The sequence below is a fragment of the Helianthus annuus genome, chromosome 17 (genome assembly GCF_002127325.2).
Source record: "Helianthus annuus cultivar XRQ/B chromosome 17, HanXRQr2.0-SUNRISE, whole genome shotgun sequence".
Taxonomy (NCBI): Eukaryota; Viridiplantae; Streptophyta; class Magnoliopsida; order Asterales; family Asteraceae; genus Helianthus; species Helianthus annuus.
This window is the reverse complement of record NC_035449.2, coordinates 157813442-157840356: the sequence shown is the minus strand read 5'-3', so window position 1 is coordinate 157840356 and position 26915 is coordinate 157813442. Positions and strand designations below refer to the sequence as shown.

The 26915-nt window shown below is 37.3% G+C and overlaps 1 protein-coding gene across 1 annotated transcript; it reads left to right on the top strand.

Moving 5' to 3' along the window:
• The first annotated feature begins 8257 nt into the window (after positions 1-8257).
• Positions 8258-11639, top strand: LOC110925045 (hexokinase-1). The gene is made up of 8 exons (XM_035986343.1): positions 8258-8317; positions 8808-8861; positions 8939-9093; positions 9183-9282; positions 9351-9534; positions 9614-9678; positions 10023-10119; positions 11533-11639. Exons 1-8 carry the CDS (start codon positions 8258-8260, stop codon positions 11637-11639), a joined length of 822 nt encoding a protein of 273 aa, XP_035842236.1.
• The last annotated feature ends 15276 nt before the right edge of the window (positions 11640-26915 follow it).

Below are 26915 nucleotides of genomic sequence, written 5' to 3'. Positions count from 1 at the left end.
GAGCATGTGAATGTCATTTTGACAAACAAACTTATGGTTATGACCATCAACAAATCTCTTGACTGTATATAATCTACCATCCACAGTGCAAATCACAAGTTGAGCTTTGCATCCGGTCCTAATAGTCCCCCTGTTCCTGGTTTTGAATTGCTTTTTTGACTTGGAATTATCATCAATACACACAGGCTTATGTCCCTCTTTAGAACAAACAAAATATTTAGTTTTGATTATACCACCACTGTATACTTCGCCACCTTTCCGAATAGAAAAACCAGCTAGCTTAGCATATGATTGATAAAACGCATATGCTTGTTGAATGGAGATAAATTGCATCCCAACAACGGGTGTAGCTGATGCCTGAACCTCCGGAGTGTAAACCCTTTCATCTACATGAATCAAAATAAAAAACATAAAAAGTCATATAAACCACATGCGAATCGTCTGATCAATACATGCGAAATGATGATATTGATTAATCTGAATTACATATGCGATTTATTACATAATCAAATGCGAAATTACAAAAAAAAAACAAAACCAAATGCGAATTGTAAAGAGTAATAACATGCGAAGTTATACATACTGCTTCTAAAAAAAAAATACATAATTATCATCAAACATTCAAACTACAAAAACAGCTACAACAATGCTACGCTTAAACAAAAAACAATTATACGAACAATTTAGATATCTGAATTAACATAATTACCAATAGAAATCTCGTTTGCAGCACTTGAACTTGAAACTGGAATTAAAATTGGATTTGCAGGTCGCGGATTTAAAACATCCTCAATCGAAACTCTTTGATAAGCAGATAATTGAGCATGATCACCGATCGGTTGATTTTCTTCAAAATCATCTTCTGTTCGTCCAGTGCTACTCTGTGGATCCATCGAAAATAGACAAATTGAATGAAACCCTATCACGTACGAACGAAAACTGCAAATTGTGAATTATGGAAAATTTGAAACTGATTTGAATAATAATTACCGGGATATCAGTGTAACAAACTTCTCGCTGAATGAATGAAGAGACGAATTTGCCCTCTGATGGTTAGGTTAATTGTCTGATTTAACCTTCTTAAACCGAACTGAATCAGGACACGTGTACGGCTCACAATATAGCGTACATAATGTAGGATAACCATATTTGTACCATACTCTTTACCTATATATATATATATATATATATATATATATATAGGGGAAGGTTCAAATGAAAACCACTAGTTATCGTGAAAACTCGAAAACTAACTAAAAAAGCCTAAAAAACATACCAATTTTTTTGTTTTTATTTTTTTTGCATACCAATTTTCGCTATTTATATTATATAAAAAATTGTTTTTCAAAAAAAAATTTGTAGTGCATATATGTAATATTACACATGTGTATGTGCTACACATGTGAATCATTACACATGTGCACTCCAAAAAAATATTTTTTTTTTCTGAAATTTTTTTATATAAAAAAACTTGCGATTTTTTTTAATAAAAAAATTGAAAAAAATAAAAAAAATTGTGTGTTTTTTAGGCTTTTTTAGTTAGTTTTCGAGTTTTCGCAATAAAAGTGGTTTTCATTTGAACCATCCCCTATATATATAATACTAATGTATAAAATATATAAAAATAATGTAATTTTTAAAATATGTATAAAAACTCACGCATACATATATACATACATACATATATATATATATATATATATATATATATATATATATATATATATATATATATATATATATATATATATATATAGGGGACCGCTAGAATGAGAACCACCTCGAGTTGTAAGAACCGCGAGAACCACACCGTACGAGGCGAGGTGGACCAATTTTTTTTCAAAAACGTAGATGCATGTATTATAAACACATTCGTAAAACAAATTTAAAAAAAATGTTGTGCGTGTAGTTTTTTACACCACAAGTTTGTGGTTTACGAGTTCCGTAAATTTACGGAACTCGTAAACCACAAACTTGTGGTGTAAAAAATACACGCACGGCATTTTAAAAAAAAAATTTACGAATGTGTTTATAATACATGCATCTACGTTTTTGAAAAAAAAATTGGTCCACCTCGCCCCGGATCAAGTAGTTCTCGCAGTTCTTACAACTCGAGGTGGTTCTCACTCTAGCGGCCCCCTATATATATATATATATATATATATATATATATATATATATACTAGGGGTGTGCACAGTTCGGTTCGGTTCGGTTATTAGCATTATTCGTAACCGTAACCGAAGTCATCGGTTAATCGGTTCGGTTAATTCGGTTAATTTGTCGGTTTTCGGTTCAGTTCAGTTAATTTTCGGTTAATAACCAATTCAAGCAAGAGCTATTTTTTTGCTTAGAAATACATGTAATGGAGGTATAAATACATGAAATAGATGTATAAATACATGAAAAGGGTGTATAAATAAATAAAATGGAGGTATAAATGCATGAATAGATGTTTAAACATATAAAATGGAGATATAAATAAAGGAAACGAAGGTATAAATAAATGAAATGAGGGCATAAATAAATGAAGTAGAGGTATTATTAATGAAATGAAAGTATAAAACATGAAATACATGAAACAGAGGTATAAAAGCTAGAAATATAAAAAAATGATTTGTTTCGGTTCGGTTAATTTCGGTTAACCGATGGTAAAAAAATATCCGTTAACCGACTTTCGCTTAATTCGGTTTCGTTTAATTTCTGTTCGGTTTTGCAGGTTTTCGGTTCGGTTTCGGTTAACGGTTCGGTTATTGCACACCGCTAATATATACAGATATAACACCACCACCACACACACTCTCTCTCATCCACCACGACAACCACCATTGCTCGTTGCCACCACCACAACAACCACAACCTCACCACCACAAACCGTCTAACACAACCACCACCACCTGCACCTCCAACACACCACCTCCACCACACCACCACAATCACAATCACCTCCACCACACAACCACCATCATCATCGACACAACCATTCCCTGCCACAACCACCACTGTTACCCACCTCCACCATTTAACCACTCACAACCGAATTCAAATCTCCATTAAACCCCCAAAAGTACCAATCACTTTCCAAACCCCCAATTTCACACATTTCACACTAAACCCTAATTTCAACATTTGATAGTTCACAACAATTTACTTTTCACCTATCGATCTCCTAGTCAAACCATCAACATTAGTTCTCACTACCTCAGTGATGCAAACCCGACGACGACGATCTCCAAGTCTTAGCCCCTTGTTTTGGTTTTTTTTTCGAAAGTTGGTGCAATTGACTTGACCATGTTGGTTTTTCTAGTGGTGGGGGTGCTGTGGTCGAGTTGGAGATGGTGGTGGTGGTGTGGTGTGACGGAGGTAATGGCGGTGGTGTGGTGGAGGTGATGGTGGAGGTGTTGGTGATGGTTTAGTGGAGGTAAAGGTGAAGGTTAGAGAGAGAGAGAGAGAGAGAGACGTTAATAATATGTGTGTGTATAATACTTTTTTGTTATATTTCTATTTTCTATTATGTTTTATATGTAAATGAGTTTGGATGAAAATAGAAAGTACAAAACTATTTAGTGTGAGTTAACTGATATTTTTTAACACAATTAGGGTGATGGATCAAAATAACAAAAATGAAAACATCAGGGATTCAGATAAGAAAAAAAAACCTATTTAGGCTAAGGTGATATTTTAGATCAAAACAATCAATCAATCATACCTAGTAAAATCCCACAAATAGCAAAGCTATTTGTAGGGTCTGGGGAGGGTGGGATGTAGGCACACCTTACCTCTACCCTTAGGGATAGAGAGGCTGCTTCCAGAGAGACCCTCGGCTCCAAAACACCCAGGAAAGAAATAAATAGAGCATGAGATGTGTGTGTGTGTGTGTGTATGAAGCTACCAATGTAGTATGAGTTGCGAAATAGTGCATGGTAGAACAGAACAAATATGACAACACAAAACAACCTAATCACATAGTTACATATCTACGACCATACACTACACCTAGAAACACCACTGAATAAAACATCCTATACACATAGTTACTTATGTACGCCCATACACTACACCTAAAAACACAATTGTACCCTCTCCTAGAAATCTTTAACCTTAATCCTACGTCTCCACGAGCTCCTATCATGGACCATGTTCTCAGAGAGGTGCAATTTTTGCAAATCCTGCCTAATCCGCTCATCCCAAGTAATTTTGGGTCTGCCTCTACTCCTCCTCCCCTCCACCTCGAGGGTTTCAACCACTCTAACTGGTTCTATCGTCTGCCTCCTCTTCACATGCCCAAACCATCTCAATCTTCCCTCCTTTATCTTATCTGATATACTAGCTACTTCTAACATTTCCCTAAAAACTTCATTTCTTATCCGGTCTAACCTTGTGTGGCCACACATCTATCTTAGCATTCTCATCTCTGCTACCTCCATCTTGCGTGCATGTACTTCCTTAATGGCCCAACATTCAGTTCCATATAACATAGCAGGTCTAATTGCAACCCTATAAAATTTCCCTTTCATTTTGTTGGGAACCTCCTATCGCACAATACCCCAGTGGCAGCTCTCCACCTACACCATCCGACCTGGATGCGGTGGGCAACGTCACTATCTATCTCCCCATCCCTCCGGACAAACGATCCTAGATACTTGAACTTAGTCACCTGCGGGACCGCTTGACTGTCAATGGTGATCTGAATGTCCTCATCGTTGTCTACTCCACTAAAGTCGCAATACAAGTACTCAGTCTTAGATCGACTAATCTTTAAACCTCTTCCCTCTAAAGCTGCTCGCCACTCTTCTAACCTCACATTCAGGCTTTGTTTACTATCAACAACTAACACGATATCATCTGCAAAAAGCAGGCACCACAGAAGAGCCCCCTGAATTAACTTTGTCAACTAATCTAGGATAACTGCAAAGAGAAAAGGGCTCAAAGCGGACCCTTGGTGGAGTCCTACCTCCACCGGGAAAGAATCAGTATCCCCTACAGGTGCTCGGACACTAGTCTCAGTCCTAACATACATATCCCTAATTAAGTCTATATACTTCCCAGAAACCCCTCTACTCTCCAAACTGTCCCAAATCAGTCTACGTGGCACACTGTCATAGGCCATTTCAAGATCAATGAACACCATGTGTAGGTCCCGTTTCTTCTCCCTATACTTCTCCATCAGTCTCCTTAGAATATGTATTGCTTCCGTAGTCGATCGCCCTGGCATAAAACCAAATTGGTTTACCATGACTTGGGTTTCTCTTCGGATTCTCGTCTCAATAAAATAACAAGTTACTCTGTTTTTTAACATTACACTACTGCATCATAGTTGTGTGATTATTTTACTTATAATCAACATATCTATAATACTATATTAAGATAACTGAGTTTACTACCCTTTTTGTATTTTTGTCTAGGTACAAATCTTGTAGCATCATGTACAAATGAAGGAAGCCACTTTAAGGGCAATTTAGACATTTCATCCATAGAATCCATGCCCACTTATGTCTTCCATTAATTGAATTAAATTAAGGAATTAAATAAAACTTTTATAATAATTAAAGAAATTAATTGATTAAATTAAATGTTAGACATCTAACATTTGGGATTTTCATGATTTAATAGTATGTATAAATATAATATATAGATTTATATTGACTATAAATAGGTTTTCTACCATTATAATAATTTTACATTGTGTACACATTTTGATGCAACATGTACAAAAGAGCCAAACTGTTTTAGAGAGGGTAAACTTGCACATTGTCCAAAAAAAATTAAAGACACTTTAGGGCATTTTAGGGATTTTGGCACCTTTTTAAATAAAAATAATTCAAAAAGTTATGGGTACTAATAAGTAATGATCATCAAGGTCATTATTTATTGAATTGGTGAGGAAATTAACTATTAGTATTTGAAGGGTTTAGCCTTGCACTAATCTATATACAAACCAAAAGCCGTAACTGATATTGAAGTTAAAACCCTTAAGTAAATGCTAAAAACACTCATGTGTATATAATATATATTCCGCTAGGAACATGTGTTGTATGTTCAATGTTTTTGCGAGCAATGTTTTATTTTGTTCATACTGGGAGATGTAATTACATGCACATTGTTTTTCTGATCCATTGCAAAGAGAACATGAATTAAGTTTATTTGTCTAAGCTTTTTCTCAACAGATTTTTTTTTTCGAAAGTGGTTAGTAGTTTGTAGTTTTAATATTTTCTCCACAAGATATTTACTTTAATTCAAATGCTATTGAGTGTTTGGTTTATAGTTTTATATCTTAATATTTATCTACTATCCTTTTATTTATTTTCATTAGGTGGAAGGAAGGTAAAGGCTGATAGAGATGAGTCGTCTCCATAAGCAGCTATGCTTGCTGCACAAGAAGTTTCAACAAGATGCAAGGTTTTTACTTGTTACTTTTAGTGTCTTGCTATATGGTAATCATAGCAGTTTGTTTTTGTTTGATACGTTACAACTAACAAATTTATGTTGTAACAACTGGAGCTTGGAATCAATGCCCTCCACATAAAACTATGGGCAACTGGAGGTAACACGACAAAGACACCCGGTCTAGGTGCATAGTTTGCTCTCAGAGCTCTTGCCCGTTCTGGCATGAAGATTGGTCACATTGGCATGCTTATATTCTTTATTTTTTATATACGAGTTTTTGTATTTGTTATTTTTCCTCTTTGTAGAACTTTTATTTATGTTTAAGGAGTAGCTGATAAGTAAGTTGTATGTTTCGATGATGTCAGAGGACGTGACACCAATTCCAACAGATAGCACTCATCGAAAAAGTGGGAGAAGAGGAAGGAGGCTGTGATATGTTTTTTGTCTACAATATGTTTTCAAAGTATCTGCAATTTGGATTATGGTTATCTTCAACTTTTGTAGGTTATTTTTATGTTCTGGTTGACATTTGGGGTGACATTCATTTTTGTTGAACTGCTTTATATTTCTGTTTAATGATATTCTAATCACTACTAGAAAATTTGGCAATTGTCACCAAAATTTGCTACCAAAAAAATCGGTGGCAAATTTAGCCACCTATTTCCCACGGATATGTAAATTAAGCGTACTCAGCATCGGTTGGTAGCAAAGCGGTGGAAAATTTTGCCACCATCTATTTTTGGTGACAAATTCGTGGAAAATAAGAATAATTTCCATTTATTATCCCAAATATACATGTATTTTTTTAATTGCTACCGTCTTGACGATAACAAAATGAAATTTTAAGCCCAAATTTAACTAGGCGGGTTAATATCCCGCTCAATATTTAGGGTTTTGATTGAAAACCAGCGTGTTTACTAATAACTCATCCACCCACTCCACTCTCCAGTCACCAGCCTATCGTCGGCCGTCACAGCCCCTCGCCGGAGCAGGTCGCAACACCTTCTGTTCTTCAGCCTTCCCTTACTCGTTCACTTTCTTCAGCCTTCATGTTCGTTTAAACATTCAATTTGTTGATTATAACTTTCAATTTGTTCATGTAGACATTCGATTTGTTGATTATAACTTTCAGTTTGTTGTTGATTTTATACTCAAATAAGGTTCTCTGCTTCAGAAGTTTCAATGGACAAGGGTTTTTTATTAACCGGTGAAAATGTGATCAATTATAAACTGTGAAAATGTGATGATCCTTTCTTGTGTATCCTGAATTTGATTATAAATTGTGAAAATGTGATCGATTGCAATAACCGTACAGAATTTGAATTAAGTTCGAAGTGCGAACCCATCTCTGAAAAGTTATAAAATAACGCTTCTAGGTCGGATCTTCTTAAGACTCTTGGGATTTCTCGTGTTCTTAATGTGAGTTGTTTGATTGTTTCAAGATTTTAGTTAAGTTATTGATTGTTGTTGGGTTGTTTGATGGGTTTATTGTGGTGTTGATTGTTCAAGATGTCACTTGATAGTTTCTGTTTTGACCCTTTTTGCATCTTGATTTTCTAACATGTTTAATTTTTCTTGCAGTTGTTGGATAGTTTTGTTTGGCTTTAGACTCTTTAGTTATTTGTTTGTATTAAGGTGATTATTGATGTTGTAAGATGTATAAGTTTGGAGTTATAGGATTGTTTAAATGTGTTGATGTGTGATTGGTTGAATGGTGCATTGAGTATCTTTTTTGAAAACTGGATATGGTTTGACCTTTGAAGCCTGTCGGCTGCTCATTGTTGTATGTTTTGAGGTATGCATTTTGATTTACTTGTTGAGCTAGATCATCTCCAATGGGACGGCCGTGAGGCGCCTGTAAGATGAGGTGGAATGGAGAGGGCAGAGGTCGTCTGTATAAAAGGACGTGCTGGCGGGAGTAGAGAGCGGATTGTGAGGGGGAGGTGGTTGAGGAATGCAAACGGGCAGTGCTGACGTGGAGGCGCCAATGTCTCTTTCTTGTAAGCATTGGTTTTTAATGTTAGTTGATGAAGTTTAAGTGTTAATGGTAATCATGTAGATTCACTAACAGACTACCTCATGTTTCCTTGTAAGCATTGGTTTTTAATGACTTTGGTATGTTTTACAGATTTGTTATATTAACCAGGCCAACAATCCCATCATTGATGAGAGCAAGGAAGAAGCAAATGACACATAGTTTTTTCTTTCTTTTTTGTTCAATTACTAGGGCCTGTTCTTCCCAGATTGAGAAATTTTCTAATTATATTCTAAGAGAATTTCATATAATAAGTGACATTTCAATTGCTAGGTCATGTTCTTCCCAGAGTGATTATGATTTTCTGGTTATTTTAGTTGCTATAAGATAACTAGTGAAGTTAACGTGTGCAACTTTTTTACGCTATATAGGTTGGTCAAGATGTAGTATTTGACACAAGCAAGTAAAAGAAAAGGCATTGATATGCATGTTTCCGCTCTGGTAATTTCATTATTATCATGTTTCTTTATAACTTTCCATTTTTTATACAAATAAATAATGTGGCATGTTGGATCCAGGTGAATGATACAATTGGAACATTAGCAAGAGGTAGATACAACAACAACGACGTTGCCATTGCTGTAATTATGGGTACTGGTACAAATGCAGCTTATGTTGAACAAGCCCAGGGTATACCAAGATGGCACGGCCCGCCCCCTAAATCAGGAGAGATGATGAGCCACTTTTGGTGTTGATCACAATACAGCCTTTATATTAATAAGTTTGGTGAATATATCTATATCAAACTTCATTTGTTGTGTAGGTCATAAACATGGAGTGGGGTAACCTCAACTCGTCACATCTTCCGTTGACGGAGTATGATACTGCATTGGATATAGAAAGCTTAAACCCAGGTCAACAGGTGATTGTTTCTGCATATGCTTTTGCTGATACACCATATATATTGTTATTAACACATAATATTGACAGATGTATGAAAAAATGATTTCGGGGATGTACCTGGGAGAAATTCTTCGTAGAGTTTTGCTTAGGATGGCCGATGAGGCTGCTCCTTTTGGTGACACAATCCCCCCCCCCCAAACTAAAAACTCCATTTGTGTTGAGGTACTATTCCATGTTAAACCGTTTAATTTGAATATCCAAAACGAAAGTGGTTTATTGATTTTATGTACATAGTATTTTAATCGTACGAAGCTGATTGTTACATTTTTTGTTATGGCACTCGCAGTTAGCAATGCATCACGACACATCCAAGGATCTTAGAGTGGTCAGACACAAACTAAAAGACATTTTAGAGGTACATTTTTAAACTAGCCAAGCCAATAGAATAGAGGTGAAAATTGACACAATTTCATAATACAGATTTAAAAATAGAGTTGGATCGTTGTCAAAACAATATAGATTTTTTAATAATTTTACACAAAAGTGATCCACCAACTAAGGGACTCTGGTTTTGGACAAATATGCTAAGAGTATTTTCTGTTGAAAGACAACTATTTATAAAAAAAAGGACAAAAAAGAATTCGGGTCAGCCGAACGCGATTCGTTCTGAAACTTAATCGTCCTATACATGTTTGCCACATCTATGATTAACACAGTCGAGAAAGTTGGTCATTACTAACCCAAACACTTTGGTTGCAGATATCTAACACATCTTTGAAGACACGAATGCTCATAGTCAAGTTTTGCAATGTCATTGCCAAGCGAGGGGCCCGTCTTGCTGCGGCTGAGATTTTGTGTTGGTGCAGTTTTTGTGTCCGATGCTGTTCGAATAGATTAGTTTTATTTTTATGTTGATAATGTAATAGTTAGTGAAACGGTTAAACGAATGTGTATTGACCTGCTTGTTTGAAGTGGTCAAACGAGAGGGTTATGTGTTTGACCGTGTGTGTTTGCAAGACAAAGGGGTGTGGCTATAAATAGCAACCCTTTGGTTCATTTGCAAGATGAGAGAGAGTGAGAGCTCATTGAGAGAGTTCTTAGAGAGTTTGAGATGTGGTTTTAGTGTTTGGGGGAGAGATCACCACTTGGTCTCTCCCCGGATGTGTACTCCTTTGGTATTGTTCGGTTATCTTGTAATCGGGCCGCTTTATAATGTTATACAACCGGATTAATAGAAAGAACTTGTTTGTTTATCTCTAATCTCTCCCGTCTTGAACATAATCACTCACTAATCACGGTTTCGGTCCGAAATCTGGAACCTACAGTTGGTATCAGAGCCATGGTGCCCGATTTAGTGAATCTAACAGTTTGCTAACTCACATGTGCTCTAGATCTGTGATTTTTGTGATTTATTGTTCGAGATGTAAAAGTGGGTAACATGAAGAAAACCCATATTTGAACCGAGATATACAGATCTGAGATGAATCGGACTGTACAAAAGGGTTGGGTTTTCTATTTTACACTAAGAAAGTCAAGTTTTCATCTTGTTTTGAAGATTTTTCATCAAATCTGCAAGTAACCAGTTCGCTGTGTTCTTGATGCTTGGTGGCGACTGTTGAGAGAAGATAGGGTTTCCTCATATCTGCCTCCACGAAGAATCCCTGTGCAACGAAGACTCCTTATCAACGAACCGTCAATAGTCTTCGTGGAATTGTGTGTGTGACGAAGACTCAAGGTTCATCCAACTCTCACCCACGAAGACTCCTTCATGTCAACGAACACCTCCATTGGACGAAGTCTCATGTCACGAAGACTCCATCATGGCGAAGACTTAATTCGACGAAGACTTAAACTGTTCGTTGGATTCTATTTTGGGCTTAACAGTGTATTAGTCCATCATAAATCTTTGTCAGCCCAACTTGATTGTTCGTCGGCCCACTTCTCTCCAGGAAGAATGAATCTTCGTCGGTCCAAATGAGTGTTTGTCGAACATAAAATGCTCGTTGGATTGGTCTTCGACAAAGATTCAAAATTCAATTCTTCGTCGGATATTTTAAATGGTTCGTCGGCCCACTGAATCAAATCCAGTCAAGGAAGGATGAATTAAATTGTTCGTCAAACACATGAGTCTTCGTCAAACACATGAGTGTTCGTCAACCACATCACTCTTCGTCAGCCTATATGATTCTTCGTCAGCCCCACTCTTCGTCAAACATTTGAATCTTCGTCGGCCATTTAACTCTTCGTTGACTCCTTTGACTGTTCGTAGGGGTTTTGGGTATTAGCGAAGAATCACTAGTCTCCGTTCAGATGCTTACTGCTCACCGGTGGGTAGTAGACGGTGGTCTTAGGTGGGGCTGTGGATGTTCAACGTGAAAACAGTGGGAGTAAAGGGTGTACAAGTTGCTGAAGTTTCTTCGCAGAGAGAAAAGGAGAGATTGACGGCGGTTAACGGCCGTGTTTCGGACATGATTTCCGGTGACAAGTGGGAATGTCCGATTACATTTGTCGGCTGGAGTTGTTTGATGTCGACTGGTTGCATTTGATATCGAAGAAGAAGAAGAGGTCAGACTTGAAAGATGACAGTTCATCGAAGAAGACAGGGAAGTTTGGCGGCTGACACATGTGTCTGCAACTAGGTCTTTGCAAAGATAATATATTGCATGGGCTTTAAATATTGTGTTGGGCCATATAGAGATTGATGGGTTTGCTGGGAACTTTCTGCATGGGCTGTGATAATGGGCCAATGATTAGCACAGATAAAGATTTATTATTGTATGGGCCCAACTGGTAAATGAGGATTGCTAAATCTGTTTGCAGTAGAGTTTCTATTTGGCCAAGGTATGTGCATGATTGTTATTGCATTAATCTTCATGAGCCCACCTGCATTTTAAAATAAAAAAAAAAATTGACGAGAGTGATGGCTGTGATTGCACAATTTGGTTTGAGGTTAGATGATTTGTTTGGTTGTGATAGGCCCCACTACACTATATATGATATTGGGATCTCTTTTGGGGCCTACATAATTTAAATATTTCCTTGAACATGGATATATTTTAGGGGTGTAAATTAATGGGGATGTCCTTATTGGACCGATTATTGTGTGAGCCCCATTTGTTTGAATATGCTTCTTATCCACATGATTAGTGCTCAAGAAATGGTCTTCTCATATATGCCAAATTGGGCTTCATGTCTGCCAAATTACTATGGTTTAATGTTTAAAGAGGGTCTATATTGGAACAAATGTTTCAGATGAGACATGGAGTCATGGACCCGTCTCTATTCGTGATTTGCAAAGTAGGGTCGGGTGTTCGTGAAAGATAATTGAGTCGAGCTTCGACGTAAAATTCGTACAGGTCCGTGAGCGCGCGGGATGATGAGGTATGATCAAAACTTGATTTTTGTTAAACGTGGGGTAGTCACGGTTACCGGTGCAGATGTTAAAATTGGTGACGTGGCTATTTTGGGCCAAAAACGGTATATTTTTCTTCCGCACATGAAATTTGTTTTGTTATCGGTGTTCATAAATGTTCGAAAAATTTTGTTTATTGTCATATTCTCGCATTTGGTAACGATTGAAGGAACCTGGAGAGCCAAGACAGGTCCTAACGAGTTCACAAAGTCGAAGAGTTATGCCTATGATGGAAGTTTCTCAGATTAGGTGTTAGCAGAACTTTGGGGGGATACAAGTCGGATCCTACGGGGCTAGGGGGCTTTCATTATCAACTAGAATATGCAAAGAAGAAAGTTTCTTTCGTGATTTTTAGAAAAACCGAGAATGCTTGAAAGATTTTGCTCAATGGAGAGAATATGTTCAGTGTAGTTGACGACAGTTCTGCTTAGTGGAGGGAATTTGTCAAGGTTTAGATATTTTACCAAAGAAATGGGGGGATAAAAATTTTCATATGTTTAGGAATTTCTTCGGTAAATTTCTAAACGCAATCACAGGTGGTGGAGTTTGTGTTTTTCTGGTGATACAAAAGGTTCTGCGTGGAATGTTTTGCACATACACATATTTGAGGATTTTAATTAATTCTCCAGCCAGCGTGAAGGGTTTTGCACGGAAACATACAGGTATCTAAAGTCTACAGTAGTTTCAAAGCGCTGCTCACTGAAGACCTGGGAGAATCTTTATGAGATTTTGCAGGGATCTGGGTGTAATTCAATTCGTTGAGTTCACAAACGATGTACTTGGTCAAGCTGACATCCTGAGTACTGATGTTGAAGATCCGTAGTGCATTACTTGGTCAAATTCACAAAGGCGAGACAATGAGATCTAGATGTAGTTCAACTAAGCATGTTGGTTGAGCTTGCAAGTGATATACTCGGTCTAGTTGACTTCCTGAGTGTTAATGCTGAAGATCAAAGTGCATTACTTGATCGATTCCACAAAGATGGTTTACAGAAGACAGGTCACCAGAAAACTCTACCAATGTAGTATGCTTGAATGAAATGGAGTTCTTATAACAATATCAAGACTTGATGCAACTTTTAAAGAATGGAACCCTTATCAAATGCCGGTTGGAGTATTGTAAGATCAGCGGAAGATCGGTCAATTTAGCCTTGTGAGGAAATTGCACAACACCCAACCGGATACGCGTACTTTGAGGGGGGAAATACTGTACGAGAAGCTTCAATGGTTTGGTATTGCTATGAAGACTCAAGTCAAGATACTACATACCTGGATCATCGGTCAAGGGGGAATTTGTTAACACAGAGAAGATAACATCAACAAATACTTGACTGAAGATCGATTGCAGTTGCATTTTCAGCATTCGACAACAACGAACAAAGGGGAATTTGTTGGTGCAATTTTTGTGTCCGATGTTGTTCGAACAGATTCGTTTTATTTTTATGTTGATAATGTAATAGTTAGTGAAACGGTCAAACGAATGTGTATTGACCCGCTTGTTTGAAGTGGTCAAACGAGAGGGTTATGTGCTTGACCGTGTGTGTTTGCAAGACAAAGGGGTGTGGCTATATCTAACACCCCGAAAACGAGTTTGGTAATCAAACCACGTTAATACTAAAAGACGGGTAAATTACCGTTGGTGGTAAAATTAACCCGGAAAATATTAGGATTTATATAACAAAACCTAATATTAAATAAAAAGGAAAAAGAAAGCTTTTGAGAAAATAAAGTTTATAGAAGCCTGAGTTAACGGGATTTAAAATAAACTTAGTCATGAATTCCCCGAACCCACTAATTAAACTAGAAATGTTTAACCAAGTTAATGAGTGGAAAATTTTTTTAAAAATTAAGTGGGTTGTGGCCTACTTAATAAACTAACCAAACAAGAGGGGCCAAAGTAGATAAACTTGAAAGTTTAATTATAAAATGAAATTTAAAACAAAACACACACTTAGAGTGTGTGTTCTGTTCAATCAGGAGAGCTCCCCATGAGCCACAAACCCTAGTTTCATAAGAATCATCAAATTGAAGGCTCAAACGAAGTCTAAATTCACAATTGAACGTGAATTAACGATCACCCAAGCTAGGGGATCATAAGGTATGTAAAATTTTGATGATTAGTGAAGTTGTAAAATTTTAATAATCATCGTAATCGCGAATTATGAATGAATTATTGAAGCTATGATTGAATTAGTGATGCATACTTGCTTAGGAACCAAACCCTAAGTGAAAATTATACATATGATGATATAATTTGAATGATTTGATGATTTACCACACTAAGATAAGTGGGTATTAATCATATGATGAATTTGATGATATAATTATGAATAGAATCATCATATCTAATAGTAATCAGGAAATACTTGAACACATGATGTGTTTGAGTACATGATCATACTTGCTAGAAAATGGGTTTGTATGATAAAATTAAAATGATTATATATTATGATCAAAATGATGTTTGATATCATCATGTATTAATCAAATGAAATTTGATTACAATAACTTGATTTCATAAGTAGTTAAAACGGTAATATAATAAGGATGCTTACCGTATAGTGGCAAAGTAATAAAACGAGTAGTTAAGCTACATCGTGTAATTACTTTTCTTAATAGGCAGTTTGACTTTTTAAAGTCAAAATGACCTTTTATATGATCGAATGATAATTTAGACATAAGATCGTAGGATGGAATAGTCGTGAATGATTATGACTAGTCTAACCATCTTACAAATTATAATGATAGTTGACGCTTGACAAGATAGGTGAAAGCTTGGGAAGGAAGCGGGTCAACGAATCAAGAATGAAGGACAAACATGATCTGGATGCAAGGTAAGTCAAAGCTTACACCTTTTATCTAATACCTATTGGTTTGATAGGTTATGAATAATAAAAGTCATCTTTGAACTAGAATGTTCCGACAAGACATGTGTGGTTCGGAACAAAAGACAATAATGATAAACCACGTTAATGGTAAAAAAAAAAAAAAAGAGCTAATACGATTATGTAGTCATGCAATGACTAATAGATAGCGAGTTTTGAATGATTACCTTATAAGGTAAACCAATACACATAATAAGGGTAAAACGGTAATTCGGTCACTCGTTGACGATAACCGTTAGTTTATGAAAGACACTTTATAGCGTAAGCTATAATGGGTCAAAAGAGTCAAGAAATGATTTATAAGTAAAATGACCGTACGGTGTAAACCAGAGCGAGTCATGTGGATAAGATGGTAATAAATATCATCTCGCAAAGATACACGGTCATTTAGACCAAATGGGTCAAAAGGTGAAACTATCACCCTTTGACAATATCGACTAATGATTTTGTCGAGTTGTATGATTACAGGAGTAAATTCGAATGAATTTTTGCATCGCTATTACTTAGCGGTTATTACGCAAGGCATTAAAACGGGTCAATATAGTGATCCGAGCCAGGTATGTATAATGGGTCAACACATCATTTAGAACTTAAGGTTCTATGAGAGCTAGACAAGTCAAAAAATGGTCATTTGGTTACCTTAATAGGTAAAGTTAATTATTTAAATGACAATCATTATGTTTTGTGAAATATAATGATTCTTAAACAAGATCATAGTTAAAAAAAATGGGATTTTTGGTCAAACATCTCATTAAAAATCCTTCGTTGTAAAAGAAGGGATGAATTTGACCAAAACGCCCTTGTAAGCTAAATCGAGCAAACGACCCTTAAAGGTTGTTTGAAAACGAGTCTTATGATTAAGTAAATACTTTTAATAAGTATATAAAGCGAATAGTGTAAATAGTTGTGGTGGAAGATCATTTGATAAGTAAACGACTCTATAAGAATCTTTGCCGTAAAATGAAATCCGATGAATAAAACTTGGAATATATGGATCATCACATTAAATCCACCACAAATATAGTTGTGGTGGAAGATCATTAGATAAGAAATGTGGAAATATGAAGCTAGAAACGAATGAAAGCGATTCGTGCATAAAATATGCTTAAATACCCTTAACGGGTCAAAATAAGCATATGAGCGAAAACGGGTTAAGAATACGTAAGAAACCCATGATTTGGACCCTGAATAACAGGAAACGGATACACTATGAGGTTCATGATAATTTGTATGCAGCAAACTAGTTTTAGTTTGATAAATTCATGAACGGCCAAAAGTGGAAATTGTATATTAAGACGAAGGGTTAAAAGTCTTAAATTTTTTTAATCCAGATGTCGGATTTTAACTCCATATTATGGAGAATCAATTTACGATCACCTAGGAAGAAACGGATCGTAAAACGGATCAATAACGACCAAGTTATGGCCGTTTTCGTAAAACTGAGTTTGGCTGGAAAATTTGCAGACCTGAACCAAAACTTTCTGTCGAAATGCACACGTCGCGCTACGCGACGGAGATGACCATATGGCGTCGCGGCACGCGACAGGTTTGGGTAAACAGCGTCGCGGCATGCGACGGCTGTAATACCTGGCATTTTGTTGCTGTTGATCAGTTTGATCTTCGGAACTTGTATAAACAAGTTTTAAACGCTCATAACTGATAATTTTTTAGTGTTTGGACTCATGAACTTGTTCGGACATATTTGAAACTCTAAAAGACTAACTCGTTTCGTGTGTTATGAAATGTAGGTATTAGGGAAAGTACTGGAGGATGTTCAAGATCGATAAAGAACCGAACACAATCCAGATTCAAGCTTCCGCAAAATGATTCGTTGTCATGTTTTTAAATGGAGAATGTTTTATAAGATGTTGAATTGAGTTATTTCTTAAAAAAATTTTAAGAAATGCATATCTTGTAATGTATGTGTAGCATAATTAAATAATTATAGTCGAAAACTGTATGAAAATCGTATAAATGGACTAAGGGTCTTACAAGTTGGTAATTAGAGCTCCATGTTAAAGAATAAAGTGTTCGGTTCGAGACTTGATCGCAAAATCCGGTAAGTTATTCAATACATTAATGGTCTAGCATGTAAAGTGTTGAAAACAACACATAGGGTTATCGTGTAAAACACGTTACCCCAAATAAAGTGATAAAAGACTGATATAGTTAAACGAATTACGTGTGTTAACACGTGTCGTAGAAAGCCTTGTAGTAGAGTATGGGCGCTTATTAATGATAAACATTACTAATCTTTGTATACGTTTTAGTTAAAGGACCCTCGCATCCGAAGATGACGAGAGCCTAAAGAATTATCGATACGATAAAGAAATGGTCTGAAGTATGACAAGTAAGTCATGCACGCTAAAGACTGGAATCGAGAAACGATCTCGAAAGAGAGATCGATCAAAAAGGATAGTTTATCAGGGCAAGTATCTACAAGGTACACGTCTTAAACTTATAGCATAAACAGAAATATGCAACAAACACATAGTGAATGACAGATGCATATAGAATATGAAACTTGGAAAAACCTGGATAGTTTACCTATCCAGGATGACGTTTCCAAGAGAAATTCAGTAGAGATACGTATTATTCATAGTCGTGAATAATAAGACAATAACTGAATTTATTTAAAAATAAACTTGGACAAAAATAATCATCCAAGTAAGTATTCTCAATAAAAATCCAACTGAGAAAAGTAAGGATCACATCAACGAATGTGATTGTATAAATGGTTATAAAAAGGAACATTGTATATGTTCAAAGTGTCACACCCTGACTTTGCGGAAGCGTGGGTTATTTGGTGTGACTTCTTAATACCATAGCAACAACCATAACAATGTTATATGATAAAAACATGAGATATTCACTCATAAATAAAGTTTAGAAAAAAATACCATATTATACTTGTCTTAAAACAACAATCGCTAAAATAAGTTACAATCCCATATCTTGATTTAATGAGTTCGTAAAAACTTAGCAAAAGACTTTAAACGATACTAGGTTTAGAGATATGTAACCCGTCCAGGAAAAGGTTACACCTTCTAAACCCTGCATGACTTCTTTATTCAAACGCAGCTTGAAAATACGTGCATACCGTGCCAGATCCTTTAGTTCCCTGAAATACATGTAGTTTGAAAAGTCAACATAAAGTTGAGCGAGTTCATGTGTATGTGAGTCTGTATAAATCGTTAGAATGTGTCTGTATAATGTATGTTCTTGGTATGTAGCAATAAGGAAAAAGAGATCAATTAATGTGTAGCCAATACATTAATAAGTGAAATGGCCTAGGAAGCACTCGAACCTTTAACGCGTATTTCGTACCGGTCCTTCCGGCGGAACGACATAGTCACCACATGCAGCCACACGCTGGCCCATGTGTGGGGCTTGCAACACCTGATAGATCTATCACTCATGCCTCTCGGTCCTTATACAAGGATTAATGGTCTTACGATAATAGCCTACCCATTCACGTGATCTAGCAGTGATTTCCTTAGCTAATCATACCATGTTTAAAGCGTTTGTAAACAGTATGCAACATGTATTTCACCCCCGAAGTTGTAAAACTGAAAACAATTAAAAGAAAAGGGGGACATGAACTCACCGTATTGCGTCTTCGTACTCGTAACCCAAATTTCCGCGGCAATCACGACTACCTACAATGGTCTAATGCCTATTAGACGAACGGGTAGTGCCTGGTCTTAGTATATATGATTTTGAGTTACGATTCTGGTATTATTCCCAGTTATAACAATTGTATTTAGTTCTGGGATATTAGTTAGACAACTATTTTAGAGTTATACTTCTCAAGTATTGTATATGCGTATTTCCTTCCCAAGGATGGGGGTATTTATACATGTATGCTTTATAATTCCGAAAATATACTTTAAGTCCCACTTATCTAAAATATTCTGTCTCCAAAATATACATATTTTTCCCAAAAATATTATATTTTACTTCACAAAATTTCCAAAATATATATATTTTTTCCCAAAAATATTATATTTTATTCCATACAATTTCCCAAGATAATACTTTTTCAAAATACATCATTAAGAGTATTTTCCGAAAACACGCGCGTTACATTTTAGAGTTCGCGTTGTAAAAACAATACCAATGTAACTTAAATATTTATTTGTGAGGGCGTTGGTATTATTTTGGAGTCGTATATTCATGACATTCCAAGTAATATTATTTTTACCCTAAAAATAATATATCTCTAGTTCACAAAATAATCATGTAAGCACACAAGCGTTTTATTATGAAATATATATTCTCAATATATATTTAACAGGTTTCATTTACGAAAATCCACCTCCGACATTTGGTTATTTTGTGATAAAAATCATGGCGAAATTTATATTTTAGAAAACAAGTTAAAAATATATTTATAACACTTGTCACCAAAAATATTTCCAAGTGTTATATTTCTAGAAAAAATTCGCCAGAGTTTCATCTGTAACTGGAGGTGTCCACGCTTACAAGCGTATCATTTTCTTTTGTAAAATCATGTTAGCTCGTTCTCAAATAACCATCCCAACATTTAGACATGCTAAATACTACTTATATCGTTACAGTTTTAATATACAAAACTGGGCTGTTTTCGGGTATTTTAATAAAATAGTTATCTTATTCCAAAAATTCCCAAATTTATACAGAATAACTTATACGATCCATATATTATTGTGTAAAAATATCATGGTCCAAATCTTCACCAATATTTTGTAAAAATTCATTTTCCGGATTGCATTCAGATTTACCTTTTTCTGACTGCAGTTCACAGAATATTTTATTTAAAATTCATTGAGAGTCCGATTTATGAAATTCCAGTTGGAGGATCATGGAGACAACAGTGACCATCTACAGTATAAATTTTATGATCTAACTCTACACCGAATTCAAGTTATGACTGAAAATATGACTCTCATTTATTGCTGTAAAAATGCAGCTTTAGCTGCTGTTACAAATCGACGCTTTAAAAATCGTAAACGAAGTCCAAAAATTATGATTCTGGTGCCATTAGAACCGTATTTCATAGTACATAGACCTAGACTTCAGAAAATACATTTTTCGTTTTATTAAGGCCCTGTTACAGCCAGTTAAAGTCGGCTGAAAAGGCAATTTAGCAAGCTGTTTATAGTATAAGTGCCATTAAAAAGTACACATACGATTACCATTCATTCTAATACGATTATCATCAGACCCTAAGTCATTTACAGCAGATTATTGTTCATTTAATTCAGATTTACCATGTACCATCATCTCTTATCTTGTGTTCTTTATGTAAAGCTTCATGTTTGAGATTTAAGTGTAAGATCTTTTAGTGTTCATAGATTTTCATCATACTTTAACTATTAACCACCTCCATAAGATGTAAAATGAATGGATCTAAGAGACTTACCACTAGCTCAAGGCTAGGAGAGTTCAAGTGAAGAAATGTGGTGGTTAAAAGAAAACGAGAGAGGTCCTTGAGCTTCCGAACACACCACGCTTCATTGTATGATCCCTTGCACCTTTGTGTATGTAGAAAATGGTTGAACAAGACTTTGATGATGGTGATATGGTGGTGGTATGATGGCAGCCGATCTTCAAAGAGAGGGAGAGAGAGAGAGTGAAATTCTTTTGAAGTGTTTATGGAGATGAAATGCTTAACCCTTAAGCTTATATATGGACCACCTTTTCCCATTAACCCTTAGGTAAAATGTTGTCAAGATATTAGACAACTTTAATTAAAATATTCAAGAATTGTAAGGGTGTGTCCCCTTGGGGGACCGATCGGTTAGGGGGGGTTATATTGGTTAGATTTCAACTAACTAGTTAGGTAACTAGTTATGTTTAGTTAGGAAAAATAGATTATTAGTGTGTTATGCAATATAACGGGTGTTAGGGTGTTCGGTGTCACACCCCCAAAATCCACCTACGGAGTATCACCGCTTGGGAGCGTGACTGACCAGGATCAAGCCACCAATCATATTGAACATGCATTTAATATTAAGTAAAATAACTGAAAACCATCCATTCAATACAAAAGGTGATCAAACAAATCATCGTTTCAAAATGTAGCGGAAGCATAGTAAATAAACCAGTAGTAGTTAACAGTTTTAAGTGTCATAATAGCTCAACAGAAAAGCCACGATCCTTGTCCACAACGACCCGCTTCTCCAGTGCAAGCTCCAAGTACCTAACGATCTGCAAGGCATGTAACAGAATGATCAACAAACTAGTTGAGCGAGTTCACAGAAAGTAAATGCGTAATAGTAAGTTCGTTTGTAACAGGTGGCTCTACTGGGCCGTTTGTATGTTCTATTGGTGGTGGTGTTCCACGTTACTGGTGGTGGTGTTCCACGTTACTGGTGGTGGTGTTCCACGTTATTGGTGGTGGTGTTCCACGTTACTGGTGGTGGTGTTCCACGTTACTGGTGGTGGTGTTCCACGTTACTGGTGGTGGTGTTCCACGTTGTATAACCACTAGACTACTCGCAACTATAGGTATCCTTCACAACCGAGGATAGTAAAGTGGTAGTCTAGTCATAGTGTCAATAGAGTATCTAATCAACCTTTCAATCCCATTCCCAACACCCCGGGAATCCCATGCCTTGGTAAGAGTGTGAACTCACCTTGGTTTGCTCGGTATGCTAGGTTATGCACTCACAAGTAATTAATCACGTCCTATTGTATGCACGTATAACAAATCAGTTCATGTTCGTATAAATACGCAGGTAATCCATATCGTAAAGCATTTCACAGTCAACATCATGTATCACATACGATAGAGTTCTTGGTTAATACAAACAGGGTTATTCAGTAGCACAATTAACAGGGTCGTCATGTTTAACAAGATCAACATACTTAGCAAAATAACACGTTTTTCGCAGAACTGATACACTTAACATGGTTAATACTTAACACAGTTAACACATGGAACAGGAATAATAGCTTAACAAGTTAACTAACAGAGTTAACGAACAATTAGAGTTAACAGCTTAGCAGCTCATCGATGGTTTACATGCTCTACTGCCCTACATACTTAACAGGTTTACGAGCAGATCGCAGGGTTAACATCATATCATATCAGGCCAACACTCGGACAACAAGTATAAGCATGAAAGTTGGACTACATGTATCTTATTAAAATTACAAACCACATGAATTGAACTAAGGTTCTGATCCCTTTGTTTTATACAAGAAGTCGGACCTAGCTTCTTAAATTAACTCGGACATAAGATGTCCATTAAACTCGGACATATGTTCTCTTATTAAACTCGGTCAGGGTGATATAATATTAACTCGGATCACATATTAGTTTAAAGTCGGACCCCATAAACAAATTAAAAACTCGGGCCATATAGTATTGTTGAATGGCTCGGACCCTATGTTTTTCATATAAAAACTCGGCAGGTAGTACCCCAACACTTTATAATAAACCCCACTATTTTTGGCCGACCCACTTATATTACATGAAGGTTATTAGACCAATTTTTGGTCCAATGGCACACATCCACACACATATATGATCACCAGTTTCCTGACAATTGCACATGCACCAAAGACTATGATAGCCGCCCAAATCACATGTATGCCCAATTGAGTTTTGATATATATATATGTTAGTATTTGTTGTGCCTCTAATTTTGATTGGACCAACATATGCAATCGTGTGAACCAACAAACATCATCAGAACAATCACATCTTCATACTATATTCAATGCATCAATTACTCAATTATGAATATACATAGCATTATCATTCACATATGACTTCTGCCATTCTTATACAAATTAGAACTTTATGGCCGACAATGTTAAGTATTAACATGTGACTGGACCAAATATATAATCACATGATTTATCAACTCACTAACAACACCATCATTCAAATCGGCAGTTCATCATTCCCAACCCTTGACCACCGATTTGACCCACTATCTCAATTTCAATGAACAACCCATGATACTTTCCATTACTCTTATCGATACCAGCCGACAAATCCATGTGGTGTTCCTTATTTTTGCAATTCGACAACATATACAAACAATTAACAAATATCATCACCGAAGAAATGCAAGCATAATATTCACATAATTGTTTTAATAATTCGTACTAACCACGATGAACAAGAAAACAATTCTGATCGTTCTTTGGGATTTACGAAGTCACCAGGTTGCCGCCGTTAAATGAGAAGTCCTAGGGTTTGAGAGTTTTCGGTAACCGCTCTCAAGTGCACCACCTAACTAATATAGCTACGCATAAGGGTTTGGGCCTATACTGGGCTTTGGCGAATCTGGGCTCGGCGAAACACATATGTTTCGTCGAGTAGGCTGAATGGCAAATAACAACTCTGTTTCGTCTAGTTTGTTTGATGATGAATCACATCTCGATTCGTCGAGCATTACGTGATTTAAGTGTTATATAATAATTCTAATATTATATTTTACAACAGCAAGTAATCACCTATATGCACAAGGGCAATACATTTCATTAAAACACAACGCGTAAATTACAAGTCCAACAAGTCAAACAACTAACAGTCAAGTCAACGCGCAATAAATGCGAAAGTGAAAGTCGGAAACTTGAGTTGTCACATTATCCCCAACTTAAAAGAAATTTCGTCCCGAAATTTAGCATGCGGTTACTGAGGAAGCTAGATAGGTTGTATCGTTTACTGGTTTTCCTGGGGTGTCACATCATCCCCCCGTTGATTTGGAATTTCGTCCCGAAATTCTGTAGTAGTAGCTTCAGCCTCAGTAGTGGTTGCATTGGTTTCGAATAACTGGGGGTACTTTTCTGTCATCTGGTCTTGGCGTTCCCAGGTGTACTCTGGGCCACGTTTGGAGTTCCAACGAACTCGGACAAGAGGGATTCTCTTGTGTTTGAGGACCTTAACATCCCGGTCCGTGATTTCAACTGGTTCCTCGACGAACTGCAACCGCTCGTCGATAGTGAGTTCCTTAAAAGGAACTATAAGGGTCTCATCTGATAGCCATTTCTTCAGATTCGACACGTGAAATACATTGTGAACTGCACCGAGTTCAGCTGGTAGGTTCAGTATGTAGGCTACTGGGCCTATTCTTTCAGTGATTTCGAACGGTCCAACAAACCGTAGATTGAGCTTGCCTCGTTTACCAAATCAAACCACACCCCTTTCAGGGTGAAATCCCGGTCCCCGACCTGAAATTCCAATGGCTTCCTACGCTTATCTGCGTAGCTTTTCTGGCGATCGCGAGCTGCCGCCATGGGTTGTCGTATCTGTGCAATTCGTTCAGTAGCGTCAACTACCATTTCTGGACCTGTAATCTGACTATCCCCCACCTCTGCCCAACCGAGAGGCGACCGGCATTTACGTCCGTACAATGCCTCGAATGGAGCGGCTCGAATGCTGGTATGATAGCTGTTATTGTATGAGAACTCCACTAAAGGGAGGTGCTTTTCCCAGCCGTTGCCGAAATCGATAACACACGCTCGAAGCATGTCTTCTAGAGTTTGAATCGTGCGCTCAGACTGCCCATCCGTCTGAGGGTGATATGCTGTGCTCATGTCTAATCGAGAGCCAAACGCTTTGTGCATTGCTTGCCATAGCTCTGACGTGAATCGTGCATCCCGATCCGAAATTATGGAGGTTGGCACTCCGTGCCTCGAGACAACTTCTTTCAAGTAGATGTCTGCTAAGGTAGAAAACTTATCCGTTTCTTTGATAGCCAAGAAGTGAGCAGACTTTGTGAGTCGATCAATGATTACCCAGATAGTGTCATTCCCACGCTGGGATCTAGGTAAGCCCGTAACGAAATCCATGGAAATTTCTTCCCATTTCCATTGTGGTATCTTGGGTTGTTGCAGTAGACCTGCTGGTTTCTGATATTCAACCTTGACCCTCGCACAGGTCAAGCACTTGCCAACATAGGTGGCGATGTGGGCTTTCATACTTGGCCACCAGTATGTTGTTTTGATATCGTGGTACATTTTATCCGCACCAGGATGTACCGAGTAGCGAGACTTGTGCGCTTCGTCCATCACAAGTTCTCGTAGACCGCCATAAAGTGGGACCCAAATACGCCCCGTTACATAGTAGGCGCCGTCCTCCTTTTGTTCCATTTGTTGTCTTGAACCGCGTAAGGCTTCAGCTGTGACGTTTTCGGGTTTTAATGCTTCTATCTGAGCAGTTCGTATCTGTGCAGGAAGACTGGACTGAATAGTAAGCTGTAGCGCTCGCACGCGCTTAGGTAGGGTGTCCTTTCGACTGAGGGCGTCGGCCACAACATTGGCCTTGCCTGGATGATACTTGATGGCGCATTCGTAGTCGTTCTGTAGTTCAACCCATTTCCGTTGACGCGTGATCAAATCCCTCTGCTTAAGAATATGCTCGAGACTCCTGTGATCGGTGTAAATCGTGCACCTGGTACCGTACAGGTAGTGTCGCCATATCTTAAGCGCGAAAACATCAGCTCCCAGCTCTAAATCGTGCGTCGTGTAGCTCCGTTCATGAATCTTGAGTTGTCGCGAAGCGTAAGTAATTAACCATATCCCGTTGCATCAACACACAACCAAGACCCTGTACCGATGCGTCACAATATACTACAAAATCGTCCGTGCCCTCTAAAAATGAGAGAATAGGTGCGCTACAAAGCCTATCCTTTAAGTACTGAAAAGTCGTTTCCTGGGAGTCTCCCCAACGGTAGGTGACACCTTTCGGTATTAGCAGTGTAAGCGGCTGAGCAATCTTTGAAAAACCTTTGATAAACCGTCTAGAGTAACCCGCCAAACCCAAGAATTGGCGTATTTCCGTTGGTGTACGCGGTGCTGGCCAGTTTCTGATCGAATCAACCTTGGATGGATCAACATGAATCCCATCCTTGTTCACCACATGGCCTAAGAAGTGGACTTCACGAAGCCAGAAGTCGCATTTTGAAAACTTTGCGTACAATTGCTCTTTTCGAAGAAGTTCCAAGTTAAGACGTAAGTGCTGCTCGTGCTCCTCCTGACTCTTGGAGTAAATCAGGATGTCGTCGATGAATACAATGACGAACTTGTCAAGATAAGGTTTGCACACCCTGTTCATAAGATCCATGATGACTGCAGGCGCGCTCGTAAGCCCGAATGGCATGACAAGAAACTCGTAATGGCCGCAGCGAGTTCTGAATGCTGCCGTGGAGACGTCCTCATCCTGGACGCTCAGCTGATGATAACCAGACCTTAGATCAACCTTGGAGTAATAACTCGACCTTTGCAACCGGCCGAATAAGTCGTCAATGCGTGAGAGAGGATAACTGTTCTTCACCGTCACCTTATTGAGTTCACGGTAGTCGATGCACATTCTGAACGTACCGTCTTTCTTCTTTACAAATAACACTGGAGCTC

What these genes read in the sequence shown, in the direction of transcription:
- LOC110925045 (XM_035986343.1), top strand. Translation starts at nt 8,258, where the DNA reads ATGGAGAGGGCAGAGGTCGTCTGTATAAAAGGACGTGCTGGCGGGAGT. An exon ending in CCCCCTAAATCAGGAGAGAT is followed by an intron (nt 9,094 to 9,182) that starts GATGAGCCACTT and finishes ATTTGTTGTGTA; the next exon opens with GGTCATAAACATGGAGTGGG. An exon ending in GCTTAAACCCAGGTCAACAG is followed by an intron (nt 9,283 to 9,350) that starts GTGATTGTTTCT and finishes TAATATTGACAG; the next exon opens with ATGTATGAAAAAATGATTTC.